Here is a 22,972-nt window from a genome sequence, read left to right as displayed (position 1 = left end):
CATATACAGTTTATAGGACATTAAATTAGTCCTTAATATTTTTTTAGATAGACAGTAAATTTTCCACAACACTACTCCACCAACTAACTTCTATTGTGTTTTTTTAAAGAGGAACTCTTCTAAAACTTTTACTCAAAATAGAGGTGGCAAGTGAGTCGATTGGGTCAAGTTTGGGCGGGTTATAATGGGTTAAGATAATAATTGGGTCAAAACTCAACCAAACCCAAATTAGTTTGGACCAAAATGGATTGGGTCTAAATGAGATAGGTAATGGGTTATATAACAGGTCAAGATTCAACTCAACTCAGTTTTTACTAAACTTAATTATTTTATTTGTTGTTAAAAACTATTTTAGTATCTAATAAAATTATTTTTTTCTTTATTATGGCTATATATAACATATCAAATTGAAAAAAAAAAGGTTTTTTAAAAATATTTTAACAAAATTTCTCATAAGCCAATTCGAGTTACATATCAATTCAATTTTTAATGGGTTGAAATAGATTGAGCTAATGAATGAATGGGGCAATAATCAATCCAAACTTAAACGGGTTGGATTGAATTGGGCGTGTTGGGTTTAATTTTGCCACCCCTACTAAAAAAATGATGAATTAATTAAAAGAATATATAATATTGACATCAAAATATTTTAGCCCTTTTGGATTAGTAACATAGACAATAAAATGAAAATTACATTTCAAATAGATAAAATTCAGAGTTTTGAAGTCTAAACTTTCTAGTTTCTACTTTGGGAAAATTGCACCCAAAGGAAAGCAATCTAACTTAGTGGACACACTAACGGCCCATAAAAATCTTGACTTTCGGCCCAAGTTCTGAAATAGATTTTTATGATAAGCCCACATAATTAGAGTTACCGTATGAGAAATTTTCACAAATAACGCTACTTTGCTGTTGATTTATCATACATAGGGATATAGATAGATTAGGTAACTTGTCTGCACTTCGCGCGATTTTTAAATGATTTTATTAAACTAATCATGAATTTTTCCTTGATCATTATTTAAACTACGTATATTTTTTAAAATAATTGACATAAATTAGAACATTTGAAATTGTCATCTGACTGTATCATGTATCTCTCAGAGATTTTTCAGTCTGAATGATCTTTTATGAATTTAATCAAACATCGATTTCTCTTTTTTTTTTCTTTCATAAAGTACACAACATTCAATTATATTGCATAGACCTTATGTTTTCTCAAGAAATTCACATGTTTCCCAAAATTATCATTATTATTAATAGGGTTGTACAGGGCAAACCGATAAACCGCACCAAACGACAAACCGAACCAAAATGGAAAAATAATCCGACTAGTGGTTTGGTTTGACTTGGTTTGGTGTTTGGAAAAAAATCCCGACTATTATAGGGTTGGTTTGATTTTAACTAAAAAAAGTCAAACCGAACCCAAACCGACCCGATTATAGATATACTACTTTTAAATTATGTTATACATAAAAATATTTATTAAAATATAATTTATAAATATTTTTTAAAATTTTTTCATAATTTTTATTTTCTTTCTTACATTTAGATTTGGACTTGAGAAGCTCATTTAAATAATATACAAAAAAAGCTCATCTTATAAAGTTATATTATAAAGTTAAAACTTCAAATAGTGTTCTGCCTCCATCTTATATGTTGATATTTTGTACTAGAACTCTTTTTAAGAAGCATTACTCTGTGTTTTTTATTAGATACTATGAAAAACCCGAGAAATCCGAAAAAAACCAAAAAACCCGAAAAAACCCGAGAAAAATTGATATCGAAAAACCCGACTTTTATTGATTTGGTTTGGTTTATAGATTTAATAACCCGACACAAATGATTTGGTTTGATTTGTAAAAAATCCGAACCAACCCGATCCATGTACACCCCTAATTATTAATGAATAATTTAAATATGTTGGACCTGCTAATAAATTACAATAAAAATTGAAGAAAAAAAAGTCGATGATTGTCTTGATTGAAAATTGTTGAGATAATGTTCTTTACTTCATTAATTTGTAGGCAGAAAGACCCTTGTACTTGGTTCCGTTTGTCACTTGGACCCTTCTACTCACGGTTTTGTCAAGTGAACACTTAAAGTTATTAAAATACTTTATTTTAAATCCTTATGACCATTGGCCAAACTTATGTGGCATTTATTTACTGAATCGGATGAAATGCATGATTACACGCATTTAAAAGCAAGTGAAGACAAAATTTTAGTTAAAAAATATTAAAATTAAAAAGAAAAATATGATATTTAATAAATTTTAAAAAAGAAAGAGATTCACATATTCCCCATTTCCAGTCACTATTTCTCTTCTTCTTCTTCTTACTCTTTGCCGCCGCCATCGCTTCCCCCAACCCTCCTACCTCCCCCCACTTCTTCATCACTTCTTCTATCTTTCTCCATCTTCTTTCTATCATCTACTTGTTTCTCTATTTTCCTCTTCTAACACAAAAGGTTTACAAGAGAAAAAAAAATAAAAAAATAAAGAAGAGAAAACAAGATTTAAATAACAAATAGATGAAAAGGTTTAGAAGAGAGGAAAAAAATAGAAGTATGTGAAAATTTAAGACTTATTCTAGTTAATTAAGAAAACAAGAAAGAAACAAAAGATAATTTTTTACTCCAATTTCAGTTTCGATAGATCTTCTAGCCAAACAACTTGTCGGCGGTGACTATTTTTGAATAAAGTAGAAGGAGAGATATTTTTTTCGGTGAATTAATTTGAAAAGACTAATTTTGGAGATGAAATTGAGATTTTTTTCTTAGAAAATTATATTTGGAATGATAAAAATAATGTGGCAATTTTGATCTGATATGGGTAGTGATGTGTTATCCACATTAGCGCGATTGAAAGACATTCATGATCAGAGGGGTTTAAAATAACGCATTTTAATAACTTTAAGTGTTCACTTGGCAAAACCGTAAGTAGAAGGATCCGAATGACAAATGGAGCCAAGTACGAGGGTCTCCCAGGTCATTCCGCCTTAATTTGTACCATTCAAGTTATAATAGGAACACTTTGTGTTAGTTTTTTGGCTACTAAAGAAACACCAAAAAGTATAGAAGATACTTAATAAAGTAAAATACAGAAGCAATCATAACTGATTTTTTGTAGTTTCAGTATGTAAAAGATTGAATCTTTTTGTAATTGCTCTTTGATGCGGAACATTCACTTATTTTGCCAACCCAATTTTAAAGAAATTCTTTTGATTAGGAATGATGCAGCACGATCCACAAGATTTATGTCCTTCTAACACATTTATGATTATAAAAGTGACAAAGGTCATCTTGATAGGGGGGTGACCTATGATTTGTTTTTAATGTTTCTAGTGGTGGCAACTTACTTTTGGGAACTAATATTTATCTATGATATCTTAATGTTAGAATATATGATAATATATTCTGACATATTTGTAAGATAGTTAGTTTCCTTGTATTAGACGCTTATATTAGATGTATATATACTTATTATGTTAATGAAATAAGTATATATACACCTAATACAAACGTCTAATACAAGAAAACTAACTATCTATATATGAAAACTAAATATATACAATTTGTCAGAATATATTACCATATATTCTAACACTTAAGTATCTACATTCATATCCCGTGGACTTAAAAAATGAGACAAAAAATTTAAAAAGGCATTTGAGAAGAAAGACAATAGTTTCAGCACCTTCTAAGACTTGTTCTTTATCCAAATCGTCTGCTTAAGAGCATGGGGGTCAATGCCAGATTCTGCCCTTCCTTATCTGAAAGAAAAGGCAAGCATCTCACATTTTTTTTCTACAGAGCAGAGAGCATTAACCAGACATGACTGAAACATGACGTGTTTACTGGACTGAAAAATTTAAACTCATAAGTATCAATTAAAAATAGTAGAATATAAAGTAAACCCGACAAAGAAATTTTGTTTATAATATATCCTCAAGGTATATATAATCAAATATCAACAATTGATGGAAATTTCAAGCTTAGCTGCTAATATTAGTAATATGTCAAGCACCGATGCGATTCACATTTCAATCTATTTGATATTTTTCAAGAGCTCTACCAGTTGTATGTAGTAGTATACTATACAACTAACATTTGATGTCTCATACAAATGTCCAGAGTATTCTAAGGCAAGAAAACACACTCGATCACATTCATATTTCCAAACAAGTTCTTATACTCAATCACTTTAAAGAAGAGAATGCATTATAAGCTTATGGGTCTGAATTGTGCAAACCACGTCAAGTATGGCATGAACCTATTTGAGATGTAGTTGTTCTAATTTTGGTAAGCTGAAAAGATTGTGGACAACAACAGCTATACTGTCTACCTTTCCTTAATCTTTTCCACGATTGGTCTTATTAAAGCGAAGGTACGAAGTGAAGAGCGAAGTAATCTACATTCATAAGCATTTTATGTTACAATTTTTAAGAACAATTTAATACTTATAAAAAGAAGATAAAACACTCTGTTGCTGATTACGTTTCACTCTACTACAAGAAGGTAATTAACCACTGGATCTTTTCCTATTTAACAGACTGTTAAAATGTAAAATTTCTAATAGCCTAATCATTGAAAGGATATTTTTGATTTTAGGTCTCTTGTCATCTCAACTGAATGAGTAGTCGTCTTCATTAGCATCTATAGTTTGACCTTCTGATTGGATGTAAGCAAGATAACGAAGAATCTTGTGAAGTCTTGATACTCCACATAGAAGTTCATCTTGACAAGACGACATAAGTGTGTATTCACTATATACTATGAAGTTACCTTTAATATTACATTGTAGTGCAGTAAAATGTGCAAACCATTGAACGAAGCCTGTCACTATAGGAACCTCTATACTTCTCCGAAAAATCAAACATCCACAATATTTCTAATATGTGTAAAATTCTATGCATAAGAATCACAAAATAAAAATGTACAGAACATAAATAACTAGTGGCATGAAAATTTTTGTGCAACAACCTACTGTGCAGTATGCCAATATTTAAAGGAATAACGAGGGTCCGAATATTTGAACACAAAAAATGCGATAGCCAATACAACAGCAATTGAAGCAGCAACATCAAAACCAAGATTTTGGGGGCACATTGTTGAGTTATGTCTTCATTACTAATTACCATCTAGTTGTTATTTCAAGCACACACCTTTTTACTTGTTCTCGAAGTAATTGTAAATCTAGTAATTTGCTAAATTCATCCACAACTATACAATTGGATTAAAGTGTTGAACCATTATGAAAATATATATTGAACAAATTAAAAACATTCATTTGAAAGTAGATGAGGGCATTCAACCTTTTGTAAAATATATATTGATCAAGCAAACATTCAATAATTGAACTTGAAGGGTCTAAAAGAATTGCCTGACCTACATCTATAGAGTAGATTTTGGAGCCATTTTCTAAAGACGCGGACAATGTGTCTTAAGGTTTTTTTTTCAAACACTTCATGGGCATCAAAATAAGCATTTCCTGTTGTTTTGCCATTTCCCCAAAACTAACTTGGTAAGCACTTATGAACCAGAACTACACTAAACATGATATGCATTTGAAGATAATAAGTTCACGAAGAAAGATAAAGATCTGGCGAAGACCAAAATGCACTATTTCATTTATCAAAGTATTTATGGTAATCGTAAATTCTTGACTATTCATTGAGAGAATATAACAACAACAATAATAAATTCAGTTATAAATCTCATAAAGTGGTTTGAGGAGGATAAAGTGTACGCAATCCTTACCACTACCTCTTTGAGATAGAAAAACTGTTTACGAAAGACCTTGACTCAAGAAAAACAAAACAATAATTAAAAAAAATATGTCACATCAAAGCACAGCTGTAAGAATACAGTGAGTAGAAAATCATTTTTTTTACTGACTTGGTGCATAAAGTACAAGAAGGTAAAATGACACATCTCAAAATATTAAAGAGAAAATGAATAAAGAGAGAAGTCATTCTCTACAAAACAATAAATTATAGAGAAACTACACTGTGAAGTATCAAACCTCACATACACCTTAAAGACTACTAATTGATCAGTTTATTCTTGTAAATAGATAAGCTATTAACGCTACTTCCACTTGATGATACAAGGAGGAAAATATACAAGAAAGTCACAAGAGAAGTAGAATCACACTGGTCCATGTCACGAGAGATCAATCTTTCCATTGCAAAGTTTAAAAAGTCAGACAATAAATTAAATTTTATGTACCATTGATGTTGGAGTCTTCCCCTCAAGAACCAACACTTATTATGTTATTTAAATTGAAATCTGAAAGAGGTAATAGAGATGTTGAAGATTTGAATAATATGTAAAAGTTGATCTTATAAGAAAAGGATAACTCAACCATTCATTGTGACTTTGCTTATGATACAACTTAATTATTGAAGAGAGATATTATTATAGTAAATTCATCAAGTGGTTCATTGTGATTTAAGATTATTTTTTTCAATCAACAATATAACAAAAACAAAACTGAAAGGATGGCACAAAAACTCTAGGTACGAAATTGAGGCAAGAGATCAGAGCGTCTTGACAATTGCAATCGATTTGGAATCATCCCTGAAAAACAACTTTAGGGCTGAATATAGTATCAAAATTTTGGGCTGAGAGAAGGAAAAATAAAGAGACTTACAAAAAAAAAAAAATAGTGCAGTGGACGAAAAATACAGAGAAAAAAGGTGCGAATAAAGAGTCAAACTGAAAAAATTATGAAAAGAGGAAAAAGTTAGAAAAGTCGGAGAGTTCAAAATCTATTGGGTTGCCGAAGAGTGTCTCATTTTTTCTGAATGTTGTGTTTTCAAAAGAAATTGCAAAAAAAAAGTATCATCGTTCAAGTTTCAGCTATGTATCCATCCCTAGTTAAAAAATGATTTGTGACTGTAAATACTCTAAATTCATTGTTTAGGACACAATTGAAGAATGGAATGTTCGAATTAACTAAAGAAAATAAAACTGAAAAGAATAAGAGAACCGGGAACTTGCCTGAGAGAGCAATTTGAAGTTGAGAGAATAGTTAGTTGTTGAAGCCTTTAGCATACGTTCTATGGTGTTTGATTGATGCATGAGTGTTATCCAAATGAAGACAAAGAAGAAGAGATGCAGAAGCCGACTTATTAAAAAGAAGACAACGAGACTGAAAAAATGATTATTTAGGGAACAATAAATTAAACTTAAAAGACCCAACTGTTAAAATTTATGAGTAAACAGAAAAAACTCAAAAAAGATAAATATAATTACATGCATAAGAGAGCACCACATAGGCGGATCTAAGATTCTATTTTATATATATATATATATATATATGATTTAAAATTTACATTGTATTTCATATACAATCTTTTGAAATTTGTGTTGTATCTTATATATAATCTTTTAAAATTCACATTGTATTATTGATATAGCAATTTTATTGTATTTGTTTGTTCAATTTTATTGTACCTATTCACTCAATTTAGTTAGAAATACTGTATCTTTTCACACCAAGTTGTATCAACGCTTTCTCATTTTTGTCATATAGAATAATTTTAGGGCATTGGAAACAACCTTTGACAGAAATGCAAGGTAAGACTGCGTACAATAGACCCTTGTGGTCAGTCCTTTCCCCGGACCCCACGCATAGCGGGAGCTTTAGTTCACCGGACTGACTGCCCTTTTACAATAATTTTAGGGCAAGCCACTGTGTTGAAATATAACATTCATTTGGAGGGATTAACAAAGTACTCAATTTTGTTGGATACACTTTTTTAATTTTACTGAATACATCAAAAAAATCTAAAATTATTTTCAGATACAATATTTATTTGAATGAATTAGCAAAATCCTCAATTTTGTTGGATATACTTTATCAATTTTGTTGAACACACTGATACAACCTAAAAAATTCAAATACAACTTTGAAGTCACTAGATTTTCTTAGACATAATCCTTTTTTTCTTTAGATACACAATTTACAATCCTAACTACACATTTGAAAATCATAAGAAACAAGTAATAAGCCATTAAAGTCGTGCAATGATAATTACGGACTAAATTAAGCAAAATCATTAGAAAAAATGGTGTAAGTCCAAAGCAAAGCCAAGTACAACCACAAGATAAAAATTTATTTTTCTTCATTTTAATCGCAATTTTATTTGGCCTTTTTTCTTTCAAAATGTCATATCTTGAGGGAACCCTTTGTTTTAAGCAAAAGAGGAACGCGATAGAAAGAGAGAGGATATGAGGGTGAGAGTTGTGAGTTTTCTTTTCTTGTTTTATTTATAGAAACTTGTTATAAAGCTCTAATTATAACTATATTGGTAGTATTTTAAAACATAACAATGTATTGTAGATATAGTAGCTATGTTTGCCTAGCTAAATAATTTTTCCTTATAGCAGAGAGTAAAGAGAAATTTTCATAAGTAGCCATGTGAATTATACTGAATAATAAACCCAATTAACAGTCCATTATAGCAGTAAATTAAATATAATCCTACTTAATTTTGTTACTCTTTTTACACATTTTAAAAGAACATGGTTACGCTTCCTCTTTGTCTAATATTTCATTTCACCTTTTGCCATTGTTTTTTATCTCTTAATTGATTTTTGCCAGATTCAAATTTTTTCTTTCATTAACTCCACTTGTTTCTTTTATTGGTGATTTCACCTTTTCATTACTTGATTATAGTCAATCGATTTTTCGATAGTAATGACTTCATGACATAGTAGTTGAATTAAAATATTTGCATTTCACTCCAACAATATATGAATTTGAATCAATGATGGTCTCCACTCAAGTTGCCCTCTTATGATTGAATGTGAAAAGAAATTTTCTTTGTTCAGTTACAATCTTATAAGAATAATGCTTTTTTGGACTTTGTATCAATAATTAACAAGGATGAGTTTGATTCTCATTAACTAACTTTTTGTTGTAGTGGCAGTGGAGCTTGGTGGAAATGGTGTTAGCAACTTATGGTTTTCTGTGGAGGGAGGGGTTGGGGGATATTGTCTATATATAAATTATTACAATTTTTCACACGGTGTATATGAAATATATATATATATATTCTCTGAATCTATCTTTTATTTACTATTACTTGCTTTGCTGTATAGTGAAATTTAACAAGTTGTCGAAAATTGGCACCACTTATTCAAGCAAGAGTTGTGCTTATCGGGTAAGTTTGAAGAAGGAAAATTGAACTCTATGAGAGTGAATCTTCTGTTGTTTCTCAATAGCTCAGTAGTAAAGCGGTCGACTATTAACTGATTGGTTGTACGTTCGAATCCTACTTGGAGAGATTTGATTAATGCCTAATTTAATAATTCAGAATAAAGGGACTCGCTTTGTCCATTACTTTTAATTAGAGCAATTCTGATGCTGATAAAGTACGAATCTGTTTTGTCCGTTTCATAACCATCTTAATTACCCATATTTTTATGATTCTTTATCTTGTAGCAATCCTTCCTTAGATTACAACACTAGTATTAATTCCTGACCCTTTTTTTTTAGTAACGATCATATTAGTAGCTCATTTAACTATGCGAGCTAGTATAATACTGTATTTCAAACACAATAATTTTTGTTGCACCCTACTAAGCGTAATACTATAAATATTTTCTTCTTGATCAGCAAGAGTATGAATTCCATTTATCTTGATTCATTTGGTACATTCTATTTTTCGAGATTTCAAATTATATAAACTTTGATCGATATTATTTTAAAGGCATTGCCTATTTTAAACATTGACATGAAATAAATTTCAACTTTTAATACTTATCATATACAGTTTTTGGATATCTAATTTTTTTTGAATTTTCTAATTCAATTTAATTTCAAACAAAAGTTAAAATTATATTGGTTTTGCCAAAAAAATAATAATCAAAAAATAATAATCTGGGATGTCCGTCTTGTCTTACGTGTCAGATAACTATTGGGTGTATTATGATACAACATACACCTGCTACACACGAGATACAGAACAATAAAGCCCCAAGCTTCTCCCCCAAAATTTGCTTTCGCAAATCCAAATCCCCACACTGAGTAACTGGAGCTAGGGTTTTCTTCCTTAAGGTTTCTACTTTATTCCTTTATCTCTCTCTGCTATATACAAATTTGTTACTTTTTTCGGTTGTGAATTGTTCTTTAAAGTGTAGAGAGAAGAAAGAATGGGGGATGCTTATTGGAATCGTCAACCGCAGTTTCCACAATCTGCTGGATTGCTCAAACGACCTCGCACTGAATATGGTACAAATTTTATTTTTTTTACTAATAATTCTTCATGCTGCTTTGAAATTGCCTTATAATTATCTCTTAAATTGCTAGAAATTATCGAATCCTGGAGCCATTTTTGGTTTTTCAGTAATGGAGAACTACATTTAGATATTTGGAATAGTTCAAGTTGTAAATTCATGCGTGATGAGATTTTGAAGAAAGAGAAATTCGTTGTAAGTTAGATGGAAGTGCTTTTTAGGTTTTTATGAACTTTGGAGACAGTAGAAAAGCTAAGTTCAATTGAACTGAAAATAATAAATACATTTTTTTCATCCGTGGTGGATCCAGGATTTTTGTTAAGGAGGTTCGAAAAATATAAATGTAGTGCCTAAGATTTGAACCTGAAATCTCAAGTTGAATTTTGAAACCCCTAAACCACCGAGCCAACCTCTAACTTGAAATCTCAAGTTGAATTTTAAAACCCCTAAACCACCGAGCCAACCTCTACTATTGTGTTTAGGGGAGTCAAAATCTATATATGTGCATAAAAATAAAAAAATTACCATATATATATTGTATAATTTTTTGCCGAGGGGATTCGGGTGAACACCCTCCCACCTCCCTAGATCCGCCCCTGATGTAAATTTTTTAATAGGGATGGCAATAGGGCGGGTTGGCGCAGATGAAGCCTTACCCTGCTATAAACTCAACCCTCTCTTCCCCGCCTCGTTTGATAATTTTTCTTTTTTTTAACCTGCCCTACCCTGCCCTATTTAGCCCTGCCCCGCTCCACCCCGTTCAGCTTTTTTACTTTTAAGTTTGCGACTGTGCACTTTTTTTTTCCTACAACCCAAAGTCATCTTAATTATTATCATCCAATGGTTTGGGGGTATTGCAAATGCAGTATGTTCTGAGATTTCATTTGTTCTTCTTACTTGATTTGAATTTGATACATTCTTTAATTCTTTATCAAACGTTCAAATTCAAAGTAATTAATTAGTGTCCAAACAGGGATTTGAAACTACTGTTGCTTGGAAGTTGTTTGAATTTTTGCGAATCCACAACAAAAATCTAAAAGCAACCCGCCCCGCCCCACAATTAAATTTTCAAAATCTGCAAACTGCCCCGTCCCGCCCTGCCCCACAAAATTCCAAACCCGCCCTGCCCCGCATAGCTCCAAACCTGCCCCGCCCCACATATGCCCCACCCTGTTGCCATCCCTATTTTTGAATCCCCGGGGTGTAAGGGAAAATTTACATTTAGTAGTAAACGGGTTTCAAAATTGCATTTTCTCACAAGTTTTTTGAACCATTTTGTCACAAGTTTGAATACTAGGTGTTACACTCTTGCATTTGTGAATCCCTTTATTAGGGTTCCTGGCTCCGGCACGGTTGGAGATAGACTGGTTGAAAACATTGAAGAGTCTAGTGGTGATGTCTTCTGGTAATAAATCTCCTTTTATGTTGTTTCTCTGGTCATGTATTGAAACACAAAAACATCGGGGGACTGGAGGTTTGTAGAGCATTATCTTGGAAATGGTAAGATTTGGCTCTTAAAAAGTTAGGGTTAATCCTAATTTTTTTTGCTGAGGGGGCTCGGGTGAACATCCTCCCCCTCTCAAGATCCGCCGCTGATGTAAGTTTTTGAATCCCCATGGCGTTGGGCAAAATTTAAATTTAGTAGTAAAGGGGTTCAAAATTGCATTTTGTCACAAGTTTGAATACTAGGCGTTGCTTTCTTGCATTTTTTGAATCCCTTTATAAGGATTTCTCACTCCGGTATGGTTGGAGATAGACGGATTGAAAACATCAAAGAGTCTAGTGGTTGTCTTATGATGTCTTCTGGGAATAAATCTCCTTTTATGTAGTTTCTATGTGCATGTATTGAAACGCAAAAACATCAGGAGACTGGAGGTTTGTAGAGTATTATCTTGGATATGGTAAGATTTGGCTCTTAAAAAGTTTGGTTAATCAATTACTTAAGCTTTATGGCCAAATTAATCATGGTTTTATTGCTGGAGGTTTCTTAAGGAAACAAAAAACTCGATTTGAGGCTGGAGTAACTTTTAGATTTAGCAAGGACATGTCTTGAGTTTTGACCATCTATTCTAGGACTTCCATGTGTAGTTTGTGCATACCAATTTACAGTTGTAGTTATATATGCTTAGGTAGCACGTGTTGTATAGCTACACTTTTTTGTTCATTCATGTTGTCATTTGGATCTACTTATTTTTTTAATATTCTTGGCACATGTGAGTTGAAACCAAATGTGTGGAAATTTTTGTTTTTGTGAAAGTAAGACACCATTTCATCTTTGAGATTCTCCCGTCCCGTTCATAGACTTTTCACGATTCACTGAAAACAAGGACAAAAAACAGCGAAAGAAGAAGATAGGAAGGTGGAAAACCGGAAAGGCAGGAAATTGATTGTTCTTGTGCCAAATGAAGAGGATTTTAGCTCCAACTTCAAAATTTAACCTCATGCATTTCTTTTTCTTATCACTTTGTGGTGCGTTTCGATTGGTTTCAACCTTAACCAGCCCCTTTGACCCAATCACAACCTACCCAATGAATTCTAGTAAGTTGCTTTCTCCCGTCTCCCAGTTCTTTGTACGATTAGTGGTGTTGGATCTTGTTGAGTAATGTTCTATGTAAAACAGAGTTCTACATCTTAGTGTTACTTCCTCTTCTCAATTTCTCATTACTGCAGAAGCTCCTTTTGAGAAAATGATTGTCCAATTTCATCTCATTCCTCTTTACTTATTGTGGAACTATTTGTGGTTTCAGAGTCAATGCTGGAACTGTATATGCATCCTCCCTGTATTGGTTCTACAATGGTTGCTAACTTATTATGGCACCAAGTCTCCAGTTCTACCTTGAGCTTGATGCTGATTTCTGAAATTGGCCCTGTATTTTCATGTCACTGATGATTTTAGCTACGAGAGTCCCATCAGCAATTGCCTTTTATTCATTACATGTTCCCAGTGCCCTATATTCTTGCTTCAGTCTTATTGTGATTGCTGTGTATGCTGTGCTTTTATGTGCAAGAAGGCCATTTTGATCTTAACTATTGTTAAATGAAACTTTATCCTTTTGAGGACAAAGTATATGCCATGCGTGTAACATTCTGCACTCACTTTGTTATCTGTTTCGATAAGCATATGTGGTTTAACCATATTTCTTTGCATTACCAGATATTCCACAATCTGGCATGCCATCAGCTCATGAAGTGCATCATTACTTAGGAAGGAATGATGATCGTGAAGGACCTCGAGTGCTGGACACACAATCAATTGGATCAGCATATGATCGTGGTGTACCTCGAGTAGTGGACACACAGTCAATCGGATCAGCATATGATCGTTATCTACAGAGTTCGGTAATCACTGAAACTGACAGTGCTCCTACATTCCTCAGGCATGCTTGGGTTTCGTGCTAATTTTGATTCTGTTTTTATTATTCTTCCTCTTCCTCCTGTAGCAACTTTCTTCTCTTCCAGTCGGAGAAGCTAATAACAAGGGAGTTGGATTAGCTAGAGCAGGTGGTGGTGGTATACCTGCCCTTCCTGTTCGTGATCCGCTTCCATCAGCTCGTGGGCCAGAGCTAGCACCAAATGGAAGAGCTATGGTATTCAGTGGCCAACTGCCAGTCGAATCTATGCCGAGGCCTCGTGAAACAATACCTCTCCCTCCTGATGCTTCTAACACCCTCTATATAGAGGGACTTCCTTCAGACAGCTCCAGGAGAGAAGTAGCCCGTATCCATTTACTGAATCATTATTGGGCAGTTTTACTTAATTTCTGAATATATCTGTTGCTTGTTCCCTAACTGCACTTAAAAGATATTTTTCGTCCTTTTGTGGGCTACAAAGAAGTCAGGCTTGTTAGAAAGGAATCAAAACATGTAAGTTGATGTTTATGCCTTTTCTATTAGTATATTATTTATTTACCAGGTGGTGTTGTGATAAAAACTTCATTTTGCAGCGTGGTGGAGATCCTCTTATCCTTTGCTTTGTGGATTTCATAGATCCAGCGTGTGCAGCTACTGCTTTGAGTGCATTGCAAGGTGATCTTTTTCTAAATGATAATAATCCACTGTCCAACTTCCGTTAGTGACTTGTTATCTCAGCTGCAGTGATCTGATCTATCATGATCACTCAGTGTATGTGGGTGTTGCTAGAGTGTTTTTTAAGTGCCATTCTCGAACTTTGCTTTTTCAATCTATAGATCATTGGCAGTTCAATTTGTTTCAGATGCATGAGTGCTCTAGTTCTGATTCAATTTGTTTCAGATGCATGAGTGCTCTAGTTCTGATTCTTCATTCCTGTATATAGTTAAATTGTGGGGTAATATGTGGAGTAAAACCCACTTGCTTTATATGCTATCTTCCCTTAGATCTGTATATCCACGGATGACTTCTCCTCTTTGTGCACGTGCAAAGCCCTATGGCAATGCACCTCAGGGAAGAAGCTCTGCCTCCTTTGACTTTTGTCTGTAGTTCTTGTCTTTTGATCTGTCCATTTTCTTCACCCATTTCATGTGTAAAATACCGTAACTATATTTCAAATAAAATATCCAAATCTATAGAGAAATTTTACTGTTGTTCCACTTATTACTCCTAAAGATCCAGATTGACTTGTACGACTGCCTGTTGGGTCTGCCATTCAAGAATGATGTCTCTAATATCTTACATAATTTTTTTTTTTTAATTTTCAAATTTGATCATTGATGAGGCAAAAATTACAGCTTTGAGTTTGGCATCCCGAACTTTTACATGATCAAGAGTAGAATACTATAAACAAGCTCTACTAAGTTACACCAAAAAAATGTCCAAGTTATTATGGAGGCTACCTGGACAAGATAAGCTATGCGTAAAACTATGGAGGGTCATAGACAAGGTTGGAAGGTTTCACTGGTTTCTTTCTAAAAGATGGGAGCTCCCACCTATCTATGTTGGTAAGACCTTTGACTTGTTTAGTAGAGCGGAGAAGGAGTTGAAGACATGGATCCCCTCCGTGCCATGGTTAAGAGATGCAAGTTTGTTGGCTAGTTTATTTGCTTCTCTAAAGCAATGGCTTATGTGATATCCATGCTCTTCAACTACTTTCCAAATTTCTTGGATCATATCATTGATTCTCCGGGGGATCTCCATTCTTTATTGGAGCAATTTGCCAGAAGCATTGAATCAGTTTCCCCCAGACATTTGTGAGACCTTTATTCGCACACCATTTAAGGCCATATAGTAAGGCTACTGCTTCAACCATGTTACTTGTGCCAGACCCTAGATTGATCGAGTAGGCAAATATAGTATGACCAAAAGAGTCTCGGACCAATCCTCCTCCTCCACAAGAACCTTGAAGGCAGCTACCATCACTATTAAGTTTAAAAAACATGGCAGGAGGTTTGATCCATCTAATGGGGTTGATGATATGTTGGCGAATGTTGGCATCAAAATTGTTGTATAAGCTTCTCCATGTCTCCCCTATATTGGCTTCCCCAAACTTTCCCTTAGTGATCTGCAAGAGTGAATAAGATGTTAGCGTTAGTTCTGTAGGGAGAGGGTTTAACTTTCTCAAACTTGTTAGAACATCTCGTCTTCCAAATTTCCCAGCAAATTATTGGGGGGGGGGCATGGATAATGAAAGACGCTATGGAGTTGTTGGTATGAGTGTTCCACCAGTTAAGTAAGAGAAGTTTGAGAGAATTCAACGTTAGTCTCACACCCAAGGAAATCACAATACTTCGCCAATTTTTTTTAGCAATGTACCCTTGGCAGAAAAGATGATCCGCAGTTTCCAACAAATTGTTATCAGGGATATTCACGCAACAGTAGTATCCAGGTTCAATGTTGATGCCTAGTTTTACCACTTTGTCGTCTGTTGAGAGTATTATAAATAGCCCTCCAAGTAAGGAAACACCTCTTAAAGGGGACGGTACAATTCCAGATCTTATTAGTAGCAATGTTGGGAGATCTTTTATTCCTAATAATATTCCAAGCTGAGTGAAGAGTGAATTGGCCATTGTTGGACTTCCAGATTGCTGTGTCATCAACATGTTGTTTAGAGAAATTCCCAAGCTAGCAATCTTATTTTTCACATCATCAGGAAGTTCTCCCTGAATAGAGTTCCAATTCCAAACACCATTGTTATAAACTGTGTTAAGCTTGATCAAAATGTTTCCTTCAATATTGGGTTGTAGTAAATAAAGAGGCCCTAGGCTTGACCAATTGTCAAACCAAAAATCTACCTCTCCTCTACCAACTTTCAAGGAAATGTGATTCTCGGTATACAATCTGGCTTCACACATAGCTTTCCAACCTTGTGAGTATGCAAGTACTTGGCTTTCATGTAATCTCCCCAGAGAGAGGTGGTGGTTCTAAAGTTCCACCACTGTTTTGACTTAGAAGCTCGACAGATGTCTGAGATTTTCCTGAAGTTAGCTCCACCTTCATTGTAAGGATAACTCAAGGTATCCCAAGAGATCCAATGATGTTTACCACCAGCTTCGTTCCCTGACCAGAAAAACCTAGCAATGATTTTCTCAATAAGCTCAAGTGTGCCCTTTGGAGGGTTAATAACACCCAGGATATGAGTAGGGATGACCATGAGAACATGTCTAATTGAAACTTGGTATGCCATCCTCTAACTTTGGTAGTCACTTTATTGACAATGTCAGAGTAATATGACAATTTCTTTTTACCAGTGATCAGAGGGCATCCAAGGTATTTGATGGGGAATTTTTGATATCTTATGCCAGTGTATCTTTTCATCCTGTTAATGACAAAGAGGCTGGCTTTGGATTTAAGGGAGAAGCTGCTTTTGTTCTTATTGATGAGCTGCCTCGAAATCTTCTCATACCTGCTAAGAGTATCAATGATTAGTTTGATAGAGTTTTTACTACCATTACAGAAGATAATATTGTCATCAGCAAATGATAGATGATTAACTCTAGAGAATTATTACAATGAATAGAAACCTTTGTTATTAGGAAGATTGTAAAAGTTATTAAGCATATGAGAAAACGTTCAACACTCTGAATAAAGAGGGAAGGAGACAAGGTGTCACTTTGTCTTAAGCCTCAGTCTACCACCGTTTATAACCCCAGAATACCAATTATTAGAGAGGAAGTTATAGATGATGTCCATCCAGTTTTCCGAGAAACCTAATTTTCTGAGAGCTAAGCAAAGGAAGGTCCAAGAAACTCTGTCATAGGTTTTCGTCATATCAAGTTTCTTAACTACATTGCCCCATCTGTTAGGCTTACCAGTATCACTAACGATCTCTTGAGCCAAAAGAATATTTTCAGTAATAGATTTACCTTTGACAAAACCACTTTGATTTTTAGAGATGATTCTAGGGAGGATAGGAGCAAGCCTATTGTTAAGGATCTTAGAGAAAATTTTACTAGAAACATTACATAAGCTTATAGGCCTCAAATCTGAGAAAGATTGAGGATGGTCAACCTTAGGAATAAGGACTAAACAAATGTGAGTGTAAAATTTAGGAAGGATATCACCTGAAAAGAAAGCAGATACAACTCTATGGAGATCTGCAGCAATGATATTCCAAGTGCTTTGGTAGAAGTGTCCACTTAGGCCATCTGTACCTGGAGAACTGACAGGATCTAGGGAGAAGACACACTCTTTCTATTCCAGCATGGTAGGAGGGGAAATGAGCTTGTCATTATCCTCTTCCGTGATGCACCTGCGGAGAAGATTAATAGGACTAAAATGTGTATTAGTTAAATCATGTGCGAAAAGATTTTGGTAGTATCTCACAGCCCATTCAGCAATGCTATCATTTCCTTCTAGCCAATTGTTCTGATCATCCATAATTTTCCTAATGTTGAGCGTTTTCCTCCTGTCTTTTATAATATTGTGGAAGTAAGCAGTGTTGGAGTCCCCTTCCTCAAGCCACTTGACCCTAGCCTTCTGTCTAAGAATAGAATCCTGAATATTGAGAACCCTGGTAAAACTAGCTCTGAGTCTAGATAGTTCTTCCCTGTTCTCTTCAGAGTTATTACTCACACTTTTCTCTTCCAAAATTCTCATTTGAGCTTCAAGTTTTTTGGGCTCTTCATAAATATCACCGAAAGCTTGTCTCGACCAAGTACTAAGAGTTTTACAAGTTCACTTGATCTTTTGATGGAGGACATATAAAGGATTGCCAAAGACTTTTTAATGCCAAGAGTGTTCTACAGTTTTCAGAAATTCAGTGTGTTCTGTCCACATGTTGAGAAATTTGAAGTATTTAATAATATGAGGATTGTCAATGTTCATCTTGACCAGGCGAGGAGCATGGTCTGAACAGGTTCTAGATAGATGAGTGACACTAGTAGCATTGAACACATCAAACCATTGAGAGTTATGAACTAATCTATCCAGTCTTTTCCAAATGGTAGCGGGGAAGGGGGGGGGGGTGTTTCTATTGTCGCACCAAGTATATTTAGAACCAGAGAAACCAGGATCTTGAAGACCACATACATTAAGGCAATCTATAAAATCCAAGCTCTCTTCCATTCTATGAGGTCTCCTTCCAAGTTTTTCCTCACTAGAAACCACAGCATTGAAGTCTCCTATAGCACCCCATGGCTCCTGAACAATATCTGATATGACTCTTAGTTTTGCCCACAAGCCTTTCCTTAGCTCTTTTGTGCATTTAGCATAGATTACAGAAAGAAAGAAAACTTGTTCATCATTATGAGCTACTCTGAGGATATGCTGCTCTTTATCATGGATAATCTCAACTTGGTCATCATTATGAGCTACTCTGAGGACATGCTGCTCTTTATCATGGATAATCTCGACATTGATATCTTTGGACCAAAGAATCCAAATTCTATTAGAACAGTTATTGAAGGCCTGATGAAATCCCAATCTTCTTTTGAACTTATTCAATTTCCCACAGTTTACCATAGGCTCTTGAAGACAAAAGAGAGGGATGTTGAATTGTTGTCTGAAAAGAGTGAGTCTTTCTAAGGATCCATTGGACCCAATCCCCCTAATATTCCATGAGATAAAATTAATCATTAGAAACATTAGGGAGATGGGTTCGTTGAATAGTGGGTTGAGTTGGGATTATCACAAGATTGTCGCTTAAGTTCCCGCCTGGATTGTAGCTTTTCCTTGGGCTTATATTGTTAAAAGGTCAAGCATTGATTTTTAGCATTGTGGTTACCTCGATGAGAGTCTTCTTTATTTTGCAATCATCAGATTTAGATGCGTTGATATCCTCCTCAATACATTCCATAAACGTTTCAGAATCTCCACTTCTAATGGTATTCGAGTGGTTTACGACTTCAAACTGATAGTTACTATCCTCTGCTATGTTATAATCAGGTGGATCAGGTTCAAGATCCACTATGTCTCCATCAAATTTTCCCTGTGAGCCTGCTTGATTTGAAATGCCAGGATCAATTCCTTGGATTCCTATCTTTTTCAACCTTTTAGCTGAATTTCTCAATATCTTTTCAATATTTATTTCTGGCATCTCATTGCTGCCACTTACCTTACTGTAAAAGATTTCTCCATTTCGTGACACTTGTTGAAATTCCCCTTTTAGTTTAATACTGGTAGGTGTAGTAATTTTGTTTCTAAGTTTCCTCTTACCCTTGGTGAGGGATAAAACCTCTTCTTTGTTGATTTTACCATATTCTCAATTTCACTTTGGATCTGTGCTTCAACATTTTTAGATTTTGGATTCTGGGAGATGTCTTAAGCTTCTCACGTTTAGCTTTCCCTGTTGGTGGTTGTGTTTCCTTGTTTTTCTTTCTACCTGAGCCCTTTCCCATCTGGACAGTCTGACGAAGACCTTGGATTGGCCTTCGTGAATCTTTGGGGACCAAGTAGCTTTATTTCCTTGAGCAATTTCCATGTCTTCACTCTCTTCGTTGACTTGCAATTGATTATATCTGTTGCTATGATTACTATTAATGGTGTTGTTGGGGAGTTTGGTTTCTCCTATTTTGATACCTTTGTTGTTGCTGCCAGAGTTATTCTCTTTTCTTTCTACCTGGTTCCAACCATCCTCGAAACTCTTTGAAGAACTAGCTTCAGCTTTATAATCCTTGGAGTTCTGTGTTGCCCCATTGTTGGGGGCTGTTTGATGGTTGCTGGTTTTCTTAGAAGCATTGATGAGATTATTGTTGCCCACCATATTTTTGTTGTGTTGAGAGTTATGCCTGTTCTTTATCTGTTTCTCTTCTTCCTTTAGATAAATCTTCATTTGTAATCTGATGAGGGAGTTCCGGATGAAGAACTCTGCAATTTTCATTAAAGTACCCTTGTATTTTGCAATGAAAACAGAAAAGAGGGATGGTTTCGTACTCTTATCTTCTGGATAAAGACCTCCATTTCCCATGTTGAGTTCCTTATCTCCACTGCAACCTCATGAACAAGAGTTTTGGTAAGGTCTATTTCAACCCTCATCTTAGCTGTTGCTGGTCTAGTCTTGGAGAGTGTTACTTTGTCCATTACAATAGGTATGCCTATAGGACTTACAATTCTGCACAGTGCAGCCCACTCGTAGAAGTGCCAAGGGAGGTCTGGAAGATTAATCCAAACCGATGTTAGAGTAGTATCTTCCTTCTGTTTGAATTTCGTAGTCCACTTTTGGATTTTCATGCTGTTATCATCAGAGAGATTAATGAAGTTTTTCGAATTTATAGTATTGTAATCCTCCTCGTTTTCAACATCTATGAAGACATGTTTAAGGTCCTTCACTCCAATTTTCACTGAACCTCTAAGAGGCACAATTTTAACAAAATCAGCTCTAATTTTCTCTATCGGAGGCCGGGTTTTCAAAAATTTACCTACAAATGTCCATTTGCAAGTGGTCGCTAGTAACTCTTGTTCCTCTTTGGTGAAGATGACCCCACGGGCTTACCGTCGATAAACTCATGCTGCCTTGGGGGAGCTTGATCTTTCCCTTAATTTGTGACAGAGAATTTTGGTTTAGGACACCTGCACAAGAGGTGTTTGTCCCCTTCATTAAATTGCTATCTTGAATTTTCTTGGTGGTGAATTGGGTAGGGAGGGGGGTTGTGGGGATGTTCTAGGGTTTGGGGGATCTGGTGGAATTGTGAGAGGAGCAGCATAGAAGCCAGTGGGGAGGCTCATAAGACCTCAAGCAGCAAGGTGGTGGCCGAATCCGGCAAAATACAGACGTTGTCGGCCTAAATTAGCCGTTAGCGAGCTGAACTTTGAAGGAGTTTCTTTTTTCTCTGTTCAGAAGTTTTATATCTTACATAATTAATGTGATGATACTTGCCGTGCAATCATTTATTTAGAGGATGTGGTTACTCTCTAGCTGCTGCTGTGATAATTGACATGTTCTGGTTGAAATATATAATATGCCACATTATCTTGTTGTACTTGCATTCTGGGTCATTTATTTGCATGACATTCCCCGGTGGCAAGTTCTCATTCTCCTATTTTGGTTCAACTAATTTTTTACATGATTATATGACACTACTTGCATTCTAGATTTGTTAGGACAGGCATACCTTCTATCTACAGCTGTGGCATGGTGTCCTCTTTTCTTTGGTTTCTTGCTAGTTGCTCCTTTATGAAAATCTTCTCATATTTCTGGGTATGATTGATCGGGTTTTTCATGCTTCTCTGCACTTGCAGATGCACATTTGCGTTGTGTTTATGAACCCAACTCACGTCAATAGCTATTATATTTAAGATTAAAAAAGGCAACTTTTTGGAATTTACTACCATTATCTATGAGGTTTCTTGTGGAATAATCTGATGAATTTGCCAGGTTACAAAATGGACGAACATGACCATGATTCAGCCTACTTGAGGTTGCAGTTCTCAAAGTTTCCAGGTCCGAGGTCTGGTGGCTCGGGAAGTCGTGGGAAGCGATGAATAACATCCACCAGCTTCTTATTTACATATTGCTGTCTGAATTTACTTATGTATTATGTACTGTTACTGGAATATGCAATTCACAATTGGTTCAACAGTAGGCGCTAGCCATGGTTACAGTAATATGCACGCTATTGGTTTTTGAAGTGGGCGTTTTCCACTTCAACAGGCCTTTAAAGCCAATGAGACTTTGTTTCTGAGACTGTACAACTTGATAGGTAGACGCAGGTTATAGTAAGACTTCCAGTAGTTTGAAGAAAAATGCTTCTAATTTTATTCCAGTCAGTGGATTTTTAAGAGTTAGTGATAAATTCTGTGCAAGTGCTTCTCATCTTACTCTATTTATTTTTTGCACCGTTTGGGTCCTTTGTGTAGTCAGTCACTAAGCTTAGCTTGATTTAAGGTTAGCAAGTGTTCATTTGATGTGTATTTGCTATAAGCTATCTTAGAAAAGTTCTTTTTGATGGTGTAATTGGATTTTTCGGAAAGTGGAAACTAAGCGTCGCAAATGGGTAGTTTGGGTTGATTAAGTGAGTCTCGTTAGTTGAATCAAAGGATTTGTTATTTCTGTCTTGTGCAGAAGTTGGGCTAAAATGGGTTAGAGTCTAAGAGCTGGTTTGGATCGGCTTATTTAAGTGTTTTTACGTTAAAATAACTTTTAAATATTTTTGTAGTGTGTGAATTAAAATGTGCTTAGAAACATTTGTTTTCTAGTCAAATAGTTAAATACATCAATATCAAACAAAATAAAAATATGTATTTATTTTGACAAGTTATTTTAAACGAAGAGGGAAATAAAGACATTGTGTTGGGAAATTTTGAGCATTTAGAGAGGAGTCACGGTTATAAATATTATAGGTGTATAAAGGTTGAAGAAGTTAAATGTGTTATTC

The 22,972-nt window shown here is 34.8% G+C and overlaps 1 protein-coding gene across 4 annotated transcripts; it reads left to right on the top strand.

Moving 5' to 3' along the window:
• The first annotated feature begins 9,961 nt into the window (after positions 1-9,961).
• LOC129903342 (RNA-binding protein 2-like) lies at positions 9,962-22,400 on the top strand. 4 transcript variants are annotated; one of them, XM_055978874.1, is made up of 8 exons: positions 9,962-10,069; positions 10,153-10,243; positions 11,582-11,653; positions 13,403-13,587; positions 13,689-13,965; positions 14,050-14,111; positions 14,192-14,273; positions 21,973-22,400. In XM_055978874.1, exons 2-8 carry the CDS (start codon positions 10,165-10,167, stop codon positions 22,077-22,079), a joined length of 864 nt encoding a protein of 287 aa, XP_055834849.1. In that variant the 5' UTR covers positions 9,962-10,069; positions 10,153-10,164; the 3' UTR covers positions 22,080-22,400. The 4 variants fall into 4 exon arrangements, with proteins under 4 accessions (XP_055834849.1, XP_055834851.1, XP_055834850.1 ...); XM_055978875.1 differs by having other exon boundaries at positions 9,967-10,069; positions 10,148-10,243; XM_055978876.1 differs by lacking the exon at positions 11,582-11,653.
• The last annotated feature ends 572 nt before the right edge of the window (positions 22,401-22,972 follow it).

This window comes from Solanum dulcamara, chromosome 9 (genome assembly GCF_947179165.1).
Source record: "Solanum dulcamara chromosome 9, daSolDulc1.2, whole genome shotgun sequence".
Lineage (NCBI taxonomy): Eukaryota > Viridiplantae > Streptophyta > Magnoliopsida > Solanales > Solanaceae > Solanum > Solanum dulcamara.
This window is presented reverse-complemented; position numbering and strand designations above follow the sequence as displayed.